The following is a 19,561-nucleotide window of genomic DNA, read 5'->3' as shown; positions in this document are numbered from 1 at the left end:
CTGCGCCGCGGCCGGTGCAGAGCGGGTGAAGGGTCTGGTGCCCGCGGGGGGAGGGGCTCCCGGGCCAGAGATACTGTCCGCCTGCCCGCCTCGCCAGCTGCCGGCCGGGCCCCTGGGCGTTCTCTGGCGCCCCCTGCCCGCAGTCCTGAACCCGCCGCCCCTTTTCCTTCCGCGGGCAGCCCCAGGTTTCCGCAGCCGGAGCAGCAGTGGTGGCTGCGGGACTGGCTCTGGGAAGTCCCTGGGGAAGAAGAGGTTGGCGGGCAAGGCCGGGTGCCCCCTTGTGCTAGCCGTGTGGGAACAGTTCTGGTTGTCAGATCCTCTGCTCTGGGGATGGGGTGGGGTGAGGTGGGGTGGGGTGGGGTAGAAGGCTCATCCCAGCAGGAATTCAGGAGCCCTTTGAGCTAGCAGGGACAGACCAGCAGGACTGGGCGCTGGATTTGAGATGGTCTGGATGGGCTCTTTTGGGCTTGGGCAGGTGTCCCCAGGGAGCCTCTGTCTACCCCAAGGCAGTCCCCACTAGGTGGTGGGAGGGGGCAAAGGTGTTTGGGCATGGCATAGGCGGTGGGGGAAGTCCACCTGGCCCTAAAACAGAGCAGTCACCTGGGGACTGTCGCCCTGCTGCCATAGGGGTCAGTGGGGACTCTGGATGGATTATGCCTTGATGATGGTGGTGGTGAGGCTTCTTCCCTGGACTGAGATTGACAGACCCCCCCCCTTCTTCTCTGCTTTCTCTTCTCCCCTCTTCTATCCCCCTTCCGCCATCACTCTTGAGAAAGGGAGAGGTCTAGCCTGGGGTGTGTGTGTGTGTGTGTGTGTGTGTGTTAGGCATTTCTGTAACCCCAAGTAAAGTCTCAGCCCTCTTCTCTCCCTCCCAACACCCAGGTAATGGAGCTGAGTAAGTAGATAGTAAGTCAGCTTTTGACCAGATGACCTGGGTTCAAAAAGCTTTGTGACCTGGGCAGGCTGTGTAACATTTCTGAGCCTCAGGTGGCCCTCTATAAAATGGGTCAGTGATAAATGCCTCATAGAGTTGCTGGGAGAATGAAATTAGATTGTATAGAATGTCTGGCACCTAGTAATGCTCAACAACGATTGGTTTATTGGGCCGTCTTCAAGAGCAAGGTCAGGCACCTCTCCACACCATTCCTATTCCCAGAGGAAAAGTGCAGAACAGGTTCTAGTGACTTCACTCTAACCCCCAGGATCATAAAGCCAGAAACCACCCAGCTCCCAGAGAGGGTCCAGGGAGCCTGTGACTGTCAGCCTCTCCCCTCCCTCACCCATCCTTCACCATCCCATTGGACTGCTCTGGGATCAGCTCTGGCCACAGGCTCATCAGTGAAAGCCAGGCCAAGGCTTCTGAGGTTCTGGTTCAAGTGGTTCTGGGTCAAGTGTAGGGTCTGGGGAGGTAGGATAAATGCAAGGAAGAGACCCAAGACAAGGTCTCCAAAGGTAGGCTTGCTTGTTAGGGGGGCCCACGTGGGAAATCAGCTACAGAAGAGTACATGGTGCACATAGGAACCTCTTACCTCTCCCCAGGGGGTCAGATGCCATCAGGAACTTTCCAGGACAGTTAATGCTCCAGGTCAGAGTTAGGGGGCGACCCGGCCTGAGGACCCCTAGAGTTCGAAGAAACCTGGCTTTGCCGGCAGGAAGGGCGGGTGAGGGGGAGAGAGAACGCTCGAATCCGTGGCGTTTGGCTGCTGGAAGCCCTCCCGGCAGTGTGGTTGGGTCTGGGTCCCACCGGGGAGTAGCAGCCTCCCAGCCTCCAGTCCGCCCGGGCAGCCCTGACATTGGGGAACAAAAGCTTTCGGTTCCTGTAGCAACGGTGGCTCCAGCTGCTGCAAAGTTCCGGGGAGGCGGGCGGAGGGCGGCTGAGTCACCGCCCCCTCCCCCCCACCCCACCGCCCTCGCGGCCCCCCCCCAGAAGTGTCGTGCGGAAGGGCCCCTCCCCCAACCGAAAGACCCCAGAGCTAGAGGAGGAGTGGCCCTCTTTGCCCTGTGGAGAAGGCGGCGCCGCACTCGGAGAGCCCCCTCCCCTCGGTCCTGCCCACCAGCTCCAGAAACTGGATGGAGGTGTGTGCCCTCCTGGGTATCAGAGCTCCGGGAGACCCCCCAGGGTCTTAAGGACCCTGCCACCCGGCCGGTGCATGGGCAGGGGACCCGAAGGCCCTGAGTGGGGGGTCCCCGCCCGCGTGTCGGCCTGGGCTCGGCCCCGCAGCGAGTGCCTGGGAGGCGAGGGTGAGTGACGGGCCGGCGAATTGGAGCTGCCAGGTGGATAAACGCAACCGATGTGCGCACCGCCGCGCCCCCTCCCCCACCGCCGCCCCTCCCCCGCCCGGGGCCCGGCCTCCCCGCGCTCGGCTGCCCAGCATTGCTGCTCTCAGCCCGCAGGGCGCAAGGGGGTCGATCCTGGGGATCCCAGAGTCCCAGCCCTTGCCCTGAGGTGCCCCCCGCCTCCAGTCTTGTCCCTGCCAGCTGCTGCGAAAAAGCCTCCGATTCCCTCTTCGGTACAGAAGGGGAAGCCCGAGGCCGGCGGCCTATCGGGTTGGGGAGGAACAGGGTCTCAGTGTGCTTGGGCAGAGGGTGGGATTCTCTGCTGATGGGCGACAGGTATGTGGTGGAAGTAGCCCAAGGGGGTAGCCCAAGTCTCCCAAGGGAGACTGACATTATGCCACCGGCAGCTCACCTATCTCAGCCCACTGAAGTCCTGAGTGAGGGAGGAGGACTTCTGATTATCCTCTCCATTAACCTCCTGACCCAGGAAGTTCTTCCTCAGAGCTGAGCTCCATACCTGTCCTCTACAGCTCTTAGGCACGTTTGTGATCGTGCTGGACTTGGAGGTGGCAAAGTCATTTCTGTGTTTCAGCCCAAAGGGCCTTCCCAGAGATAGTGGTGGACCTCAGTAGGGAATCAGGGAGTTTGTGAGATTCTCAGAAGGAAGGAAGAAGGGGGGGCGCCTGGGTGTCTTAGTTGTAGGGCATCTGCCTTCGGCTGGAGTCCTGATCCCGGGGTCCTGAGTCCTGATCCCGGGGTCCTGGGATCGAGCCCCATGTTGGGCTCCTGGCTCTGTGGGAAGCCTGCTTCTCCTCCCACTCCCTCTCCTCTGCTTGTGTTCCCTCTCTTGCTGTGTCTCTATCAAATAAATAAATAAAATCTTAAAAAAAAAAAAAAAGAAAAAGAAAAAGAAGGAGGGAAGAAGGGGAAGTGAGCACGTGAGTCCTCAGCCTGGGCCAGGCTCGGTGCTAGGAACTCACCGGGAGGCTGAATGAGAAAGGTGGCCCAGTCCTGAGGGCAGGGATCATGGTCTCCATTCCACAGAGGGAGAAACTGAGGCTCAGGGAGGGTGATCATGGCCCATAACCACCCGGGCTGCCTGTGACGTAAGGATTCTTCTAGGTCCCCTCCCAGGAGAGGCTCTCTCTGACTTAGCTTGGAATTGGGCTTTTTGCCTTTTTTTTAAATGGGTGGTGAATGATGTTAAAATAAAGGGCCCCCAGAGGTCTTATGTCACCGCAGGAGCCACGAGGGTCATAGAGACCCCAGGTGAAATTTGTTTGAAGGAGATTGAGCGGAGGAGGGGGCTTAGGCAGGATTTCAAGGTGGCTCAGTTGTGCAGAAGCTGGGCTGCACCTCGGAGGGTCTAAACCTAGGACTTCTTGATGGGTCAGGGCTATGGAGGAGGGAGTGGCTGAGGCCCAGGAGGCAGGGTTGGGGGGCGGGGTTTGAGCCCCCAGCTTCAGGAACTGCACACAAAGGAAGGAGCTACAAGTCAGATCCTGCCTGACACTTAGCTGTCATGTGCTAAAGCCTCAAGGAACCAGCTACCTGGATGTGTTCACGCGAGCAGAGTACATTTGCCTCTCTGTGCAAGTGTTTAAGTGGTTGGCTCTTTAGGCCTTGTACATGTGGGTGCTTGTACCCTAGTGTGCGTGTGAATTTACAGTGGCTTCACTGATCTGTATGCGTGTTTGTGTGCATGTGTATCTGTTCACATGCAGAATGCCTGTGAACACCTGTCTTTTCATTAGTCTGTGCATATGTGCCTTGGTGCACACGGCAAAGCAATGTTCAAGCTTGTGTGTGCGTGCATGTGCGTGTGTGTGTGTGTGTGTAGATTCCCTACCCTGCTTTAAGTGGGGGAGGCGAGGCCAGTTATAATGAGCCCCCACCTCCCCTCTGCTGAGCTGCAGCTATGGCCTGAATTTTGCAGCCTGCTTAAAAATAATTGGGGGCAGCGGGGGGGATCGGATGTCACTCATCATCAGCTCCTGGCTTTGCTGGTGCTGCAGCGGGCGGGGCGGGCTGCACGGTTTGGGACAGGCATGATGTGGGGCAGGGATGGCAGGGCTCCTGTGTCCCTTTGTCAGTTCTGGCGGGAGGAGTGGAGATGCAGCCTGTTCTGACTTCTGCTGAATAACTCCACCCGGGTCTCTGGAAGAGGGTGGGGTGGCTCCTCCCCAGTAAATGAGCCTGCCTGAGCTGGTCCCCTCCACTCCCCCCCTCCCATGACTGGGGAGGGGCAGGTGCGGGATCTGGGGCAGTGAGGCGTTCCTTGGATGCTGCACAGGGATTGGAATTCTAGGGTGCTAATTCCTGCCCGCCCACCCCTGCCCTGCCCGCCTCTGTTGATGCTCCCAAAAAGCCAAGGGGAAATCTGTGCCTGAGGAGCCTCCAGGTCTTGGGGGAACATCTGGCCACACCTGTGAATTATCCTCTGTTTGTGACTCAAGCTCCCAGAGCTAATGGGTTGTCCTTCCGGCCTGAAGCCTGGGCAAGGAAGGGGATGGAGCAAGAGGTTGTTGGTGGACCAGAGGGAACGGCAGGCCGGAGGCTTCAGGTCCAGGCTTCTAGTCCCAGCTGGATCTCTCTTGTGTGATCTTGAGCAGGTCACCGCCCCTTTTGGAGCCTCATCTTTTCTCTTCTAATGTGGAGCAACCAGGCTCTAGGGGCCCATCCAGTGCTGTGAGCTATGCTGCTGGCACGGAGGAGGGAGGCAGCGTGGATCACCTCGGGAGCAGGGCTGGAAGCAGGACTGAGCCAGCCTAGGTGCCAGACTCTGTTTTCTGGACAGCTAGGGTGGAGGCTGGGTGGGCTGTGGGCAGTGGCTCTGGCCTGGCCTGGGGGGGTGGGAGGGTACCTGCAGGGGCCCTGCCTACCAGCTTTTGTCCACTTGGGCCTGGCCACCCTGCGTATCTGTCAGGGTGTGGCCTAGGTCCTGGTTGCCTGCCCACACCAGGAGTACATTCCACACCTGCTGGGCATTCAGCTCCATGCAGCACTTGGCTGGGAGGGAGAAATCGGTGAACTGTTGTCTCCACTCCTAGGAAATTGAAGACTCCTTGAGATGAAGGAGCTAGCCTTGGGGAGACAGCAGGGGATAGAGGTGATGACCGGGGCTATGGACTCACAGGCAAGGGCTATAGGAGCTGCAAGCTGGGAGATGGCTTCGTGGTCTCACTGGGAGTAGCGGGCCCTGAGCCAGGCCTGGAAAGATAACCCCATGGCAGGAAGGGAAGAAAGGGTAAGGGGAAGAGTGCACCCATTTTGCAGATGCCTCCCCCCATTGTTTCCACCCCATAGGAAACCCACCCCATAGGTACTCATGACATTCATCCTTGCCATGATCCCCTCCATGGGCGTGGCTCAGGTTGTGCGCAGCCCCTGGCTTGCCAGTAACTCCTCCCCTTTCCCCACCCACTCAGTAAAGCAAGTGAGAATGACATTGTTCCGGGAATAACCTTGAATTGCTCTGATTTATAAAAAAACAAATTGTTGTGAAACATTGCTCCTTTGACAGTTGCCACTGGATTATGCTTGACACGCCTCACAGCTGATCACGATACACTGCGACTGAGAGCAAGGGTTCTGGAGAGTTCCGTTTGGGTGGCGGGGACGGGGCTAGATCCAAGAGTCAGGCCAGGTGCCCGTGGCTGGTGGGACTGACCGGACTGACCGAGGAATCACAGGGTGACAGAGACAACAGAGACAATCACAGAGACAACAACTGATGTGTTTTCTTAAGGACTGCCAGAGTCAGGCACTCTCCCAACATGCTTTCATTTTACAGGTAAGGTGACTGAGGCTCCACGCAATGGAGTACCCCCCATCTAAGACCACACAGGTGGACGTGGGTGACTTCAGAGTCGTCACCAGGAGGCCCCCTCCTGGCAGTGAGCCACAGGAGACTGAGAGCACAGGCTGTCCGTGCCTGGGACCGCTGACCACCGTCTCTCTCCACAGGGCAAGGGACATAGGATGACCCCAGCCTGTCCCCTCTTACTATCTGTGATTCTGTCCCTGCGCCTGGCCGCCGCCTTCGACCCTGCCCCCAGCGCCTGCTCCGCCCTGGCCTCGGGCGTGCTCTACGGGGCCTTCTCACTGCAGGACCTCTTCCCCACCATCGCCTCGGGCTGCTCCTGGACCCTGGAGAACCCCGACCCCACCAAGTACTCCCTCTACCTGCGCTTCAACCGCCAGGAGCAGGTGTGCGCTCACTTTGCCCCCCGTCTGCTACCCCTGGACCACTATCTGGTCAACTTCACCTGCCTGCGGCCTAGCCCTGAGGAGGCGGCTGCAGGGGCCCGGGCCGAGGCCGAGGCCGAGGCAGAGGCGGGGCGGCCAGAGGAGGAAGAGGAGGCGGCAGCGGGGCTGGAGCTGTGCGGCGGCTCGGGCCCCTTCACCTTCCTGCACTTCGACAAGAACTTCGTGCAGCTGTGCCTGTCGGCAGAGCCCTCGGAGGCCCCACGTCTGCTAGCGCCCGCCGCCCTGGCCTTCCGCTTCGTCGAGGTCTTGCTCATCAACAACAACAACTCCAGCCAGTTCACCTGCGGTGTCCTCTGCCGCTGGAGTGAGGAGTGCGGCCGTGCGGCTGGCCGGGCCTGTGGCTTTGCCCAGCCCGGCTGCAGCTGCCCTGGGGAGGCGGGGGCTGCTCCCGCCACCACCACCACGCCTCCAGGCCCTCCTGCTGCCCACACTCTGTCCAATGCCCTGGTGCCCGGGGGCCCGGCCCCACCCGCTGAGGCCGATTTGCATTCAGGGAGCAGCAATGACCTGTTTACCACCGAGATGAGATATGGTGAGTCTGAGCAGGGCCCTGGTGGGGTGGGTGTGTCAAGGCGGCTCAGGGGGTTCTCTGGTGCCTATCTGGACAGATCTCCCAGGCCATTCGTGTGGTCCTTCTCCCTCATCCCCTCTGTGTGCGGCCTTGTTCCAATGTTGGGGTCCCTGAAATGAATTTGGGTTAGACCTCGCTCTCGAAGAGGTTCCAGTCTGGGCAGGGTGAATGGGGGGCAGAGATCGGCCAGTGTGGTGTGGTGAATCTGGGGAGAGGACTCTCCACACTGGGCAATCAAGGAAGGCTTCCTGAAGGAAGTGATACAGGAGCAGAGATCTGAAGGACGAGTGGAAGCCAGCCAAGCCAAAGAAGCGGTGAGGGCATTCCAGGCAGAGGGAGCGGTGCGAACAAAGGCACCAAGCTGAGCTTGAGCGTGGCAGGTTCTGGCACTGCAAGTTGACAAGTTTGCCTGGAGGCTGGAGAGTCAGCAGGGAGCAGGGACGTGTTCCTGTCCATAGGGGTCAGTGATTTTTGGCAGTGGCCCCAGGGTCAGGGCAGAGGGAGGTGCAGAAGAATGTGCCTGGGTGAAGAGGCCCGGTCTTCGAGGCTGCCTTGGAGGGCTGGACTGGCTCAGCTCCCAGCATCCCCTCTCTCCCCCTCTGGGCCCATGTCTTCTGGGACCGAGGCTGCCAGCTGCTAGAGCTTCCTGCTGACTGGGCAAAAGCTCTTCGAGCCCTCGAGTCCTGGCGGCTCCTGCTCCCACCGCAGCTCCCTCAGCACAGCCACCTTCAGCCCACCCTCCTTCCTGCAGCTTCAAGGACCCCCAGCCCCTCGTCTGGATCCCAAGTCCCGAGACTGGCCAGGGGGCCTGGCAGGGAGTGGGGTGGGAGGAAGGCAGATTGGGATCCGGTCCCCAGCTCTGGTACTAAGAGGGAGTTCCCTCCCTCTCCGGGCCTCGGTTTCCCCATTTGGGGTAACAGGTCCTGGCCTACCAGTATGAGGATGTCATGCAGGGCTGGAAGTCAGAAGAAGCATCTATATCTGCCTGCGAGTATTTACAGGGAGGCAAGGGGTCTTGTGTGAGGGCCACTAGGAATGTTGGAGTATGACCTGTCCCCACCCCTACTTTGGAGGCCAGAGCCCTGGAGTTGGGCACCACCTTAGACCGTCCCCTTCAGTGGATCCCATTTTTTTGGCATCAGTTTCTTCATCTGTAAAATGGGGAGATATCTCTCTATTAGAGGGGCTAGTTATTGTGACCGTGGCCTCTCCCAATGCGGTGGGGGGGGCTCCTCAGCCTCCCCCAGGAGACATCTGGCACCATGCCTATCCATGGCAAGTGCCCGGTGGCCTTTCTCTGGCCTCTCCCCCTGGCCAGCTTGGCCTTTAACATTGGTCGATGAAGCTGTCCGAGTGACAGCCAGGCCGTGGGCAGGTTACGGGCCCTGGAGGCCGGCCTGGGATTTAGTGCCTGCAGGAAGAAATTGAATTTCGCTTCTTTGTCGAACATCGGCGGAGAGTGCCAGGCGTATATCAGGAGGTTTATGGCTCTTCCTGCCTGGCGGTCACTGCCTAGGACTCTGTGGGGGCCTCCCCGATCATGCTTAGCAGAGGGCAGGCTCTTTTGTCTGGATTTCCCTCTGGTCCATTGGCCCAGTGGTCCGCAGTGGACGGAGCAAGGCTCTCCCCTCATGGGCGAGCAGCATCTGGGCAGGCTGCCATGTGGAGCCCGGAGCCAGGAGCAGCCAGCTGGGGTGGGGGAAGCCGGAAGCAGGAGTTGGTTGATAGTTGGGGTGTCTTTGGGGGTCAGAGAGGGCTGCTTATGGGAAGGCCACCGTGGTTGCCATCATCATCACAGCCTCTGCAGGGGCCTCTGGGACTGGGGATGCGTGGAGATTGGATGCTCCCTGTCCCTGGGCACGAGGCCTGGTATCATCTCTGAGCTCCGAGCCTCAGGCTCCCAGCTGTTCTACGCCTGACCTCAGCTCATGCTCCTTGTCCTGCTTGGCCTGTTTTCAGGATGATCCTTGGGTTGCCTGCAGGGAGGGCCCTTGGGGGGAGTTGCCAGGGCTGAGGTGGCGTCTGTCTTCCTAAGTGGGCTGGCACAGGACACTGCTGCCCAGACTTCCTTCCTCTCCTCGGCAGGCAGGCAGGAGACTTTCCCTCTCTGCCATCTCCTCCCTTCTGCTCAATCTCTTTGGGGCAAGAGACAATGGACATATGGCTTGGTTCGTTCCATGTGGCAGGGGGCGTCGGAGGCCAGGACATCATCAGGGCTCAGGGCACTTTGGCCTGGTGGTAGCACCACCCCTTCCCCACCGGGCCAGCTGGACACACGTACCAGCCCGGGGAGAACCGGCTCGCACGTGGAACTGCCAGATTGAGGACAAGATTGGTGGGGATGGTGGCGAGCAGGGAGAGTAAGACCCTTGGCCTGGCCCCTCTGCCAAGTACTGCAGCAGGGGAGCGGTGCTCCCCTTCCCTGGGAGACCCTGAGTGGAATGCATGGCAAGGCCAAGTAGAGTGGGGCAGGGGCGCTGGTGGGCAGCGCTGGAGCGGAGTGCCGGGGCCCGCCTCAGAGCTGAGTGCACTTGACAAGAGGGTACAGGCGCCTGTTAATTTCACGCAAACTGCCTTTGATAGATCTCTTGTTATTTTTGGTGAGTTGAGCCATAAATTTGTGCCATCTTGCTGCCGCAATCTGTTAAGTGGGGAGAGAGGAAGAAAGGGAAGGCAGGCAGGAAGGAGCTCAGCGGATGCCGGCTGAGGCCGGGGCAGGAATCGGGGGCGGGGTTGGGGGGTGGAAGAGAGAGCTGCCACCCTGCAGTTCCTGCCTGCAGACCCTCGTGACCTGATGAGGCACAGGCCAGTGGGGAGGGCTGTGTGGAGTGATACCCGGGAGAAGATGTCTTTTGCTCTGGCAGCCCTCCCCCTCCTTTCTCACACACTCTGCCCTCCCCAGAGCCACTGTTCCATCCTTGGCTGGTTACCACTCACCCACCTCCCCATCATCCTGGCTCCATTCCTGCAGCAAAAGTTCACATCCCCACTCTGCCATTTCTGCAGGGTGGCTTGGACAAGGGGCTGCCCCTGGGGGCCTCAGGACCTCTCGTCCTCTGCGCATCGCTTCCCTAATCCAACCCCCTGACTCCCTGTCGCGTCCTAGACTCTTGAATCTGGCATTCTGGCCCCACCCCAGACCCCACTGTCCCCTGCTATTCAGCCTTCCCTCTGATTCTATCCTGCTCTTGACTGGGGCTCCTCACTGGCCCCTGAGTCCCTGCTTGCTGGACTCCCCACCTGTGCTTGAGCTGTTTCCTAGAATGCCCCTTGCCCTCAGTTATCCAGATCTTCCTCATTCTTCCCAAAGCTGCTCAAGCCCTGTTTCTTCTGGGAAGCTACTTCTACCTGCCCAACCCAGCCCTCGATTGGTCTTTCTCCTCCCGGCGCTCCACGCCCTGCGGTCCTCTTTTGGCCAGGCTCGTTTGGTGGCAGGAAACGCAGCCTTCACTGCTTGTTTGGGGCTCAGACACTGGAGAGGCTGGGCCTCTCTCAGGGCAGGAGCGGGAGGGCAGGGAGACCTAGAGAAGGTCCTTCGAGTCCTGACCCATGCCGCTGGAGCTCTGTGTGCTCCGTTACAGGATGGTGGGAGACAGATTCCTGAGACATCTCAGCAGGGACCAAGTCCCAGCCTGTCCAACACTCACATCTTCATGTCTTTATCAGAGTGGAGTGTGTGCCAGGCCTCGGGGCATCTCTGAGTGGATGAGATCCGAGATGAGCCAGACATACCTGCCCTCTGATGAGGGAGAGCCACCACTAGGGGACAGCAATCACAGGCTGAAGTCACCCAGTCCCCCGTTCAGTTCCCAACCCCAACTAGCTGTGTGACTATGGGCCAGTTTCTTCACCTTCACTTTACCACCTGTAAAATGGGGCTAGTAGAGCCTATTCACGGAGTAACAGTGAAGATCAAGCAAGAGACTATGGGTCAGTGCTTAGCCCAGTGTCTCACACATGGTAAATCCCTAGTAAATCGCCGCTTGGTGTCCTAATTTAGTTCAGTAGGTGTGATGTACATGGACCAGAGGTCAAGGGAGGAGGAAGAGTGAGGGATTCAACCACAAAGTGGGGGGAAGGCAGTCTAGAGAAGGTGATTTGGAGTTGGGTTTTGAGGACTGAATAGGAATCCACTAGCCCGTGAAATTTTTTTTTTAATTGAATCACTTTTAAAATCAAATGTATTAGGAAGAAATTTCACATCATAACCAGAAAGGGAGTATCAGTTATTTGAAGGAGAAGATAACGGAAGAGACAACCGTAGTGAAAACAAAGCGATGATAGTAAATTCTAACTAGCTGCTTGTCTTTCCTCTCGATTTGTTAGAAAGAGAAATGAGCACGTGCTGGGGACTTTTATCTTGTGTGCGTTTGGAAGGATTAAAAGTAAAGCAACCCTATAATTTATCATTTAACTGGGACATTTCCGAGGTTTTAAAGTAGGGGAAGGGGTCCTATTCCTGGCATCAGGGCAGGCACAAAATACACCACCCCAGGCAGATTGGTAGGAAGTCACCCTAATTAAAAGAGACCCGGAAGGGGGAACTGCCTTAGTCCACGATCTAGCGTTGTTTAATGGAACGTTTGCGAGCCACCCCAAGTCATTTCCTACTGCATGCTTTGGGGCAGCTCTGCAGGAGGAAGCAGCCCATGCGAGAACGTGGAGGGGTGGGCATGTGGGGTCCAGGGGCCTAGTAGACTGGCGCTACTGGGCAGTAGCCTTGGAGGTATGGGAGATGGGGGCCAGGCTCTGACTGCCGTCCCCAGACCCTGGGACCCTGCCCCGACTGGATGAGGGTGGTAAGGCAGCAAGAAGTTGGGTGTCATGGGGGAGGCCAGGAAGATGGATGAGGCTGGATGAGTCAGATGTGGTCCCTGCTCTCCAGGAGCCGCTGGCCACGTGGGGGAGGTGGCAGTGCCCCAGCTTGCTCTGGTGAGAGGCTGGGCAGACAGGCCCGCAGATCGGGGGAGGGAGTCATCGGCGGGGAGCTGGCATTGTGGCTGGGCATCTGCTCTCATGGGGATACCCAGTTGAATTGGACTGCAGAGGAAGAGCTTGGGGCTCTCAAAGCCATTTTCCAGTGCAACCTCCCTGCAGGGCTGGGAGGCACTGCTGGTGGTGGGAAGCCATGGAGGGACATGACAGAGCCCTGTTTCAAGGGGATCTGTTGGTGCCTACTCAGGGCCCCAGGGCCAGCCTCAGGGAGGATGTAGAGAGCCCTGGGAGGGAGGACCGCTTTGTAAATCGCACTGCTCTCCCCGTGGAAGTGATGATTATCGTGGTTATTTTTAACACATTCATGACAAAGGAGGCTGAGGGGGCTGCACTGTGTGGGGTTTGGGGGCAGGGTCTGCAGAGCATGGGGGGAGCAGGTGTCTGCAGTCCTGCTCATGTGGCAGAGAGCCTGCACCCACCCTGCCTGCCAGCACCATGGGGGAAACAAGAGCTGCTCCTGTATCACTGGGCTGGGGGAACACTCAGAGATATCTGGCCTGGGTTTCCCGAAAGCCTGTCTTCTGTCGAGTGGCTCAGAGCTAGGCCCTCAATGCGAGAGGAGCAAGGGAGATTGAGACCCTCCTGTAGAGCTCATAAGAGGCACAAGTCCAGGATACTCACAGCTGCAGGGGGCACCAATCTAGGGTCTCAGCCACAGAAGGGACCAGGGTAGCCAACCTCCTGTGTAGTCAACCGAGGAAGGCTTCCTGGAGGAGGCAGCATTTAACATGTAGAAAATGTTGGCAGATTGAGGTGGAGAGGCATCCCAAGGGGAGGAAACACCAATCTCAGAGAGGAAAGCATGTGGATGACAAGAAGGTGACACTCCTTTTCCATGTAGCTCATGGAAAGGGCAGGCAGTCCATCTCTCTCTCTCTCTCCCTCTCTCTCTTTTTTTATTTTTTTAAAAGATTTTATTTATTTTTTGACAGAGATCACAAGAAGGCAGAGAGGCAGGTGTGGGGTGGGGGAAAGCAGGCTCCCTGCTGAGCAGAGAGGGGAATGCAGGGCTCCATCCCAGGACGCTGGGATCATGATCTGAGCCTAAGGCAGAGGCTTTAACCCACTGAGCCACCCAGGCAGTCCATATTTCTTGTTTCTTTTAATTCTGAACTGTGATAGGATGTATCATTTCAATTTTTAGTCGAAGATATTTAAGCTCAGAGAAGTGAGGCAACTTGCCCAAGGGCACACAGCAAGCCTCTGGGGTGAATTTGGGAATCAAATCTGCATCTGTCTGTCTGGCTCTTAAAGCTGTGTCCTTCACACTGGCCCACATGACCTTGCAGTGTGCTTGGCTGCCTGGTGGGGAAAGGAAAATAGGACTGGGCAGGTCAGCAGGGGCCAGCATGTGCCGGGCCCCGAGGTTTACGCTGATAGCAGTACAGAGCCACAGAAGATTCCTTAGCGGTGGGGGTGGTTTGAGCTGGGCTCCCAGAGGATCACTTTGGAGGTTACAGAAGAGAATCAGGCTCGAAGGTGGGGAGTGGATGTGCAAAGGAACAATTAGAAGGTGGTGTGAAGACTGGATCACAGTAGCAAGTGTGAGGGCTTTGGGGAGCGAGCAGGTGGACAGAAGTGACTCGAGGTCCCTTGGGAATTAAGAAAGGCATCTCTGAAGAGGTCCCAGTTGGACTTCATTGTGTTAGAACCAGCGTGGTTCAGAAGAAAGAGCGTGGCTGCCGGAGGAGTCAGGCGGGCCTGGGTTCAAATGGCACTCAGGCTCTCTGTGTCATGGGACCTCAGAGCCGCAGTCCCGGTCAGTAACATGGGAGAACCCACGCTCGTGAGCATGAGATGAGGCGAGGGTCCACAGGTGCACAGCGACTGGCAGGGAGGGGTTGTGTAGTAAACGTTGCCTCATTCAGAACCAAACACAACAGTTAAGAGCCCATCAGGGGTTGAGTAGGGATGTGGGTTCTGGGCAGTAGGTCCCTCCTGCCCAGGGCGGGCTCCTGGATGACAAAGCCCACAGATTGCAGGACTGTGAGCATCTGAGCCCCGGATCCTCCAAGCTCGTGCTGCTCCATGGGCGAGACACTTGGGAGTTCCGGGAGGGCATTCATACCTCCTCCTGGACCCCTTCTTGTGCTGTTGGCTCAGCGGCCTCTTAGATTCCTGCCCACGGTATAGGCTGAGTAAACGCGGTTTTGGTAGTGACTTCTCTGGTCTTACCTGTGTTCCTCCCCTTCCGGTTAGAACTGCCTCTCACCTGTGGGGACATGAATTGCTGGCTTCCCTTCGGAGGGAAGTGGGGTGGGGATGCAAGGGAGGGCAATCCACGTAGGCCCCGTGGCCTTGGGGTTGTCCCCTCCCGTCTCTGGTCCAGCGCAGGAGGCCACAAGAGGGACTCAAGAGCTGGGCCTGGGACATGTTCTGATTGTCAAATCGGGTGCATTCTAGAAACCACCACTGTCACCTCTGGTTCTTTCTTGGGGCTGGCCAGCAAAGGGTTGGCGCCCGGTTTGTAGAGGCCGTGGAGACCCTGGACAGTGGTGGGGGTCCACAGCAAGCGGGTCAGACAGCTCTCTCATCGCGTCCGGGTTTGCTGGCCCCAGAGGGATGGTCTAGACGCCAAAGCAGGAGCTGAATGAGGGGATTCTCAGCTGGATTGGTGATATGGTGGGCAGCATCTGCAGTATTTACTAGGACACGGGTGTCAGGTTGGGGGCTGGTCTAAGCAGAGGAGTGCTGGGCGGGGCTGATACTCAAGGCTTACAAGGGACCATTTCCAGCGACCCCTGTGGGGTTGGGGGGAGAAGCTGGGAGCAGCGTGTTCATTAGTATGCTTCTGGGCCTGCTCCGGGGCCAGCGTGCACTGTGCTCGGGGAGACGGCTTCCATGACCTTCCTTCAAAGGGGTCCACAGGCGCAGGGAGGTTCGGATAGTTGGAAGGCGAAATCCTCCATGGGGACAGGGCCCACAGTGGAGGGGACAGCTGACGCTGCCCAGGGCTGGGGGACGAGGAAGGCTTCACATATGAGAGGCCGCATGTGCTGGGTTTTGAATCTCAGGTAGGAGCTTTCGAGGTGAAAAGGTGGGAAACCAGCAGGTAGATATTTGAGAAGAAACGGTGGTCCGATTCTGGATGGGCTGAATTGGAGGACCCCTCCTCAGGAGACCTGTTCAGGAGGCAGGAGGCAACAGGGGAGCGAAGCCCAGCGTGGGGGTGCTGCAGGGGTGCCCTGGGAGCAGCCACTCAGAGGGGCTAAGTCAAACCTGGGGGGTGCAGTGGAAACCCGACAAAGCATAGCTGCCCCATGTGGGAAGCAGCAGGAAGACAGAGCGGTCAGGGAGACTAGGACGGACGAAGGCCGGACAGGTAGGAGAGAACCAGGAGAGTCGGGGAGGAGGGGAGTGTTCCCAGGCAGGAAGAGTCAATGGGGCCCCATGCTGGCATGGGGTCAAGTGGGACGAAGACAGCGGCCATAGGACTGAGCAATAAGGAGGGCGCTGATGCCTTTGTCAGGAACAGTTTCAGCATAAAGATGTGGTCAGAAGCCAGACTGCGGTGGATTACCAGGCGAGGTGACATTTGCGCCAGCATGAGAGTGGCAGGTGAGAAACCAGACTGCCAGCTGTGGAACACTTATGGATGGGGAGGAGGAATGGGGTGGGGGACAGTGGCTAGTAGAGGAAGGAGGGTTGAAGTGCGGCTCTCCCGGAATGGAGGTCCATTTGGGGGCTGCCGTGAGAAGCCTGCGCTGACCAAATGCTGAGCCAGAGGGTCACAGGTGGAGCCCTCCTGGACGGTGGGTGGGATGGGGTAGGAGCGGGGAATGCTGGGCCAGGCCAGGGTGGGGGGCTGGCCTTTGTAAGAGGGACTGCAGGGAATTTGGGAGTTGGAGGGGTAGGACAAAAAGTCAGGGCCCAGGGTTGGGAGAGGGGTTCCTAGGTCACAGCGCCTGCTTTCTCTGTAAAGGGACTCCTTGCAGAGAGCATGGGGGCAGAGATGAGCTCAAGGAGAGAGGTCAAGGTCTGGCACAGCTAAGGTGGGAAAGGGGAAGGCAGGGAGCTGGGGAGTGCTGCTGAGAAGCCCCAGGCGCCCGGGCGGATATGCAGCCCTGAATCTGTCCTGGTGCCAGTTGGCACAGCTGTGGATTTCTTCAGCAGCCTGGGGGTGGGCGTGGAGAAGGCGGCTTGTCACAAGGCTCCCGGGCTGGGGACTGGCTGAGCGGGTGTGGTGGAAGGGCTGGGTGAGGGAATTTGGGAGTGCGCAAGCATGGCACGGGCACCCTCTCTGTGGTCCCACTGGAGGCAGGGCGCAAAGTGAGGCCGGAAGGAGTCACAGATGCTGTTTGAAGGGAGGAGGCCCGGGGGCCGAAAGGGTGGCAAGCGAGGGTGCAGAAGAGAGGCAGGTCGTGAGGGGAGGGGAGATGGTAAAAATAAGCCAGATGGGTCCTGCCTTCTGGAGTGCTCACCCCATGCCAAGCAGGGTGCTAAAGGCTTCAAGGCCCCCTCTCAGGGAGTCCTCAAGTCAGCCTTCAAGGGAGGCGGTATTCCGAGAACTGTTCTAAGGAGGTGAAAACAGAGTCAGAGAGGCAAAGACACTTGCCCAAGGTCACACAGCAAGTCAGGGCCATGCCGCAGTTGGGATCCAGGATTGTCTGACTCCAGAGTTATCCTGGGGGCCCAGGTTTCTGAGCTGGTGGAGAAGTTTTGGGGAAGGTGTAGATAGAGTTCTGGTACTTGTGGCTGAAATGGAGGTAGGGGCCCCGGAGCTGATGAGACCAGAAGCTGGGCTGAGTGGCACTTCAAGGCCCCCTGCCCAGTGGGTTTGCTCAATGTGGCCCTCTTCCTGCCTGGTTGGATAGAGCTTTCTCTCAGACGCAGAGCCTGGACTGGGCAGCAGGGGGCAGGAAGAGAATAGCCCTCCTGGGTTTCTTCAGACACCAGGCCTTCTTGGTGCTGACCTGGCTTTGGGATATAGAGGAGGGTCTGGGGCTGGGGCCAGCAGTACCTTCTAGTCCAGTGACAGCTTGGGCTGAGTCTTATCCCAAATGCTGCTCCTTCCTGCGTAGTAGCCTCTACAGGGGCTGGGTCTTGCCCCTCTGTGTTTGTGTCAGCCCCCATCCGCGCTGCCTAGCCTGTGGGAGAGGGCCTAGATGAGCTCATGTCTGAGCAGGAGGGGCCAGCTTTGGAGAATGGGAGCTCCCAGCCCCTCCTCCGGCTTCCAAGGCCTAGACCAGACACATAAATCAGGGTGGTCAGCTGAGAGCCTGGTGAGGCTGGGGCCGAGTTGGCAGCAGCCTCCAAGAGCACCTGCTGTTCTCCCAACTGCAGGGGAAGTGGGGAGGAGGGTTTACGGGGGGTTGTAGGCCCCTGCCTGAGGCCCTGGGGTCTTGGCGGAGCAGCATTCTGACCTGGGCCTACGGGTCCCAGTCCAGGGCCGCATGGGAGAATAATCCAAGCCTAACACTCAGCCCATGGCTTGGTATGAATCATGTCCCAGGTACTGTGGCGGTGGGGGTGGGGTGGTGGCGGTGGTCTGTTTGTCAGCCTGAGGACTCCGAGGGGAAACTACCTGGGCCTCAGGCTCCGTCAGCTGTGTGCTCTTAGACAAGTCACGTCCCTTCTCTGGTCCTCAGTGTCCTCATCTTTAAACAGAGACGGTGGTCCCTGCGTCCCGGAGGAGGATTGGGGGAGCTAGGTGTGGGTAGCACATGGTCCTGAAGCCTCCTGGAGCCTGTTGATGTGAGCAGCCACTCCTCTCCGGTCTCCCTCAGTCCAGCTGAGGCGAGAGGAGGTGTAAGGCTGTGGGCGAGTCCCGCGTGGCCTTCTGAGCTGCCTTGTCTGTTAAATGGTGGGGGGGCAGGGCAGGGGCCATGACTTGCATCGCCTGTTGTCGGTTCCAGACCCTTGGGCTGAGGGCAAGCCAGGCCACCCTCTTTGCGCCTCTCTGGCAGGACAGAGCTCCCTTTGCTGAGCCCCTGCCACCCTCTCCGTGTTCCAGGTGAGGAGCCGGAAGAGGAACCCAAGGTGAAAACCCAGTGGCCAAGGTCTGCAGATGAGCCTGGGCTATACATGGCACAGACAGGTAACTCGGGCCCGCCTCCCTTCCTCTGCGGCGGGGGCCCGAAGGTGTGGCGTCTGGTGGCATGTGTGCTTGGCGTGTGCCCGTCTGTGTCTGTGTCCTAGAGCTCAGTCACATCTCTGCCACGTGAGGCCTGTGGGTAGGGCTGGGCGGCCTCCTTATGAGCCTGTCCCCTGGGGTCAGGGCAGGAGGATCCCTAGGAGGCTGAGTGCTTGGGAGGTGCCCCCTGCCGCCGACGCTGTCCCTCTCTCGTAGGCGACCCGGCGGCCGAGGAGTGGTCCCCGTGGAGCGTGTGTTCTCTGACGTGTGGGCAGGGTCTGCAGGTGCGGACCCGCTCCTGTGTGTCTTCCCCCTATGGGACCCTGTGCAGCGGGCCCCTGCGGGAGACCCGGCCCTGCAACAATTCGGCCACCTGCCCAGGTATGCCCGTCCTCCCACCCGCTCGGCCTGCAGGGGTAGGTCCGGCCTGGGGCTCGGGCAGATTTATCTGCCAAAGATGGTGGGTCGCCTCCTTTTTTAATTCAGCAAACTTGATTGTCCCCCACACCATGCCCAGCCCTACACAGGGCACTGGGGACACAGGTAAATCAGACCAGGGCCCACACTGGTGGGCTCCGTTCTGGGCCCCGCACTCTCCTGATGCCTGTGTCCCGGTAATCAAGGCTCATCTTTTTACCCTCATTGCCCTCTGTGTTCCCTGCGCTCTGGCCATACCAGTGCCTCTTGCACTCTCTGGTCTCCCAGCATTGGCTTATTCTCATCCTATCCCCACCTGGGCTGTTACAATTCAGCCTGCCCTTTAAGATCTAAGACAAATGCCACTTCTTCTTCTTCTTCTTTTTTTTTTTTTCTAAATGAAACCTTGCCTGACCATCCCCTCTCTCCTCTGACTCCCCATCCCAGTCCCCAGGGAGCCTCCTCAGTCCAGCATGGAGTACTGAGAATGTTGCATGCGCCTGCCTGCGACAGGTGGTCCGCCAGGGGGAGGTGGGGAACCGCTTCCGCCAGTCCTGTTCCTTGTTCCCCGAGGGAGCGCGGCGGTGCCTAGGCCATGACCAGCTCCTGGCCAGGGATTTAGAATAGGGCTATCTGGGAAGGGGTCTTGGCACCCGGGGTGTGGCAAGAGCTTGCGGAAGGCTGGGGCCAAGCTGTGTTCCAGAGTGTGAGCTCTCTGTGTCAGTGTCCGTGTAGAGGTTTGTGTCTCTTTGTGTGTCCATGCGCTTGGGTTCGGGAGGGGCACTACTCTTGCCCCAGGCCTGTCATGTTGGATTCTTGCTTTGGGTCTGGGGATCGGGAGGGCTGGGGTGGGATAGGCTGGGACGGATATGGAGACTTTTCCTGGGCTCTCCTGTGCCCCCAGGAGAGGAGGAGCCCCTGCTCCTCTCCTGGGTCAGTCCTAGTCTCCCAGTCGCAGG

General features: G+C 58.7%; 1 protein-coding gene across 12 annotated transcripts in view; it reads left to right on the top strand.

Moving 5' to 3' along the window:
* The window catches only part of ADGRB2 (adhesion G protein-coupled receptor B2), a 36,636-nt gene that overhangs the window by 1,130 nt on the left and 15,945 nt on the right, over positions 1-19,561 (top strand). For 8 of the 12 annotated variants that reach the window (XM_082685600.1, XM_082685601.1, XM_082685597.1 and 5 more), the window contains 3 exons: positions 6,244-7,078; positions 18,066-18,149; positions 18,402-18,566. In XM_082685600.1, the coding sequence (XP_082541726.1) occupies positions 6,259-7,078; positions 18,066-18,149; positions 18,402-18,566 (1,069 nt within the window). In that variant the 5' untranslated portion in view covers positions 6,244-6,258. Of the gene's footprint in view, positions 1-6,243; positions 7,079-18,065; positions 18,150-18,401; positions 18,567-19,561 lie in introns of those variants that run through there. The other 4 variants (XM_082685594.1, XM_082685604.1, XM_082685602.1 and 1 more) reach the window with 1 other exon arrangement.

This window comes from Mustela nivalis, assembly GCF_964662115.1.
Source record: "Mustela nivalis genome assembly, chromosome: 10".
In the NCBI taxonomy this organism is placed as follows: domain Eukaryota; kingdom Metazoa; phylum Chordata; class Mammalia; order Carnivora; family Mustelidae; genus Mustela; species Mustela nivalis.
Note: the sequence above shows the minus strand (reverse complement) of the source record. Positions and strands in the feature narration are given on the sequence as shown.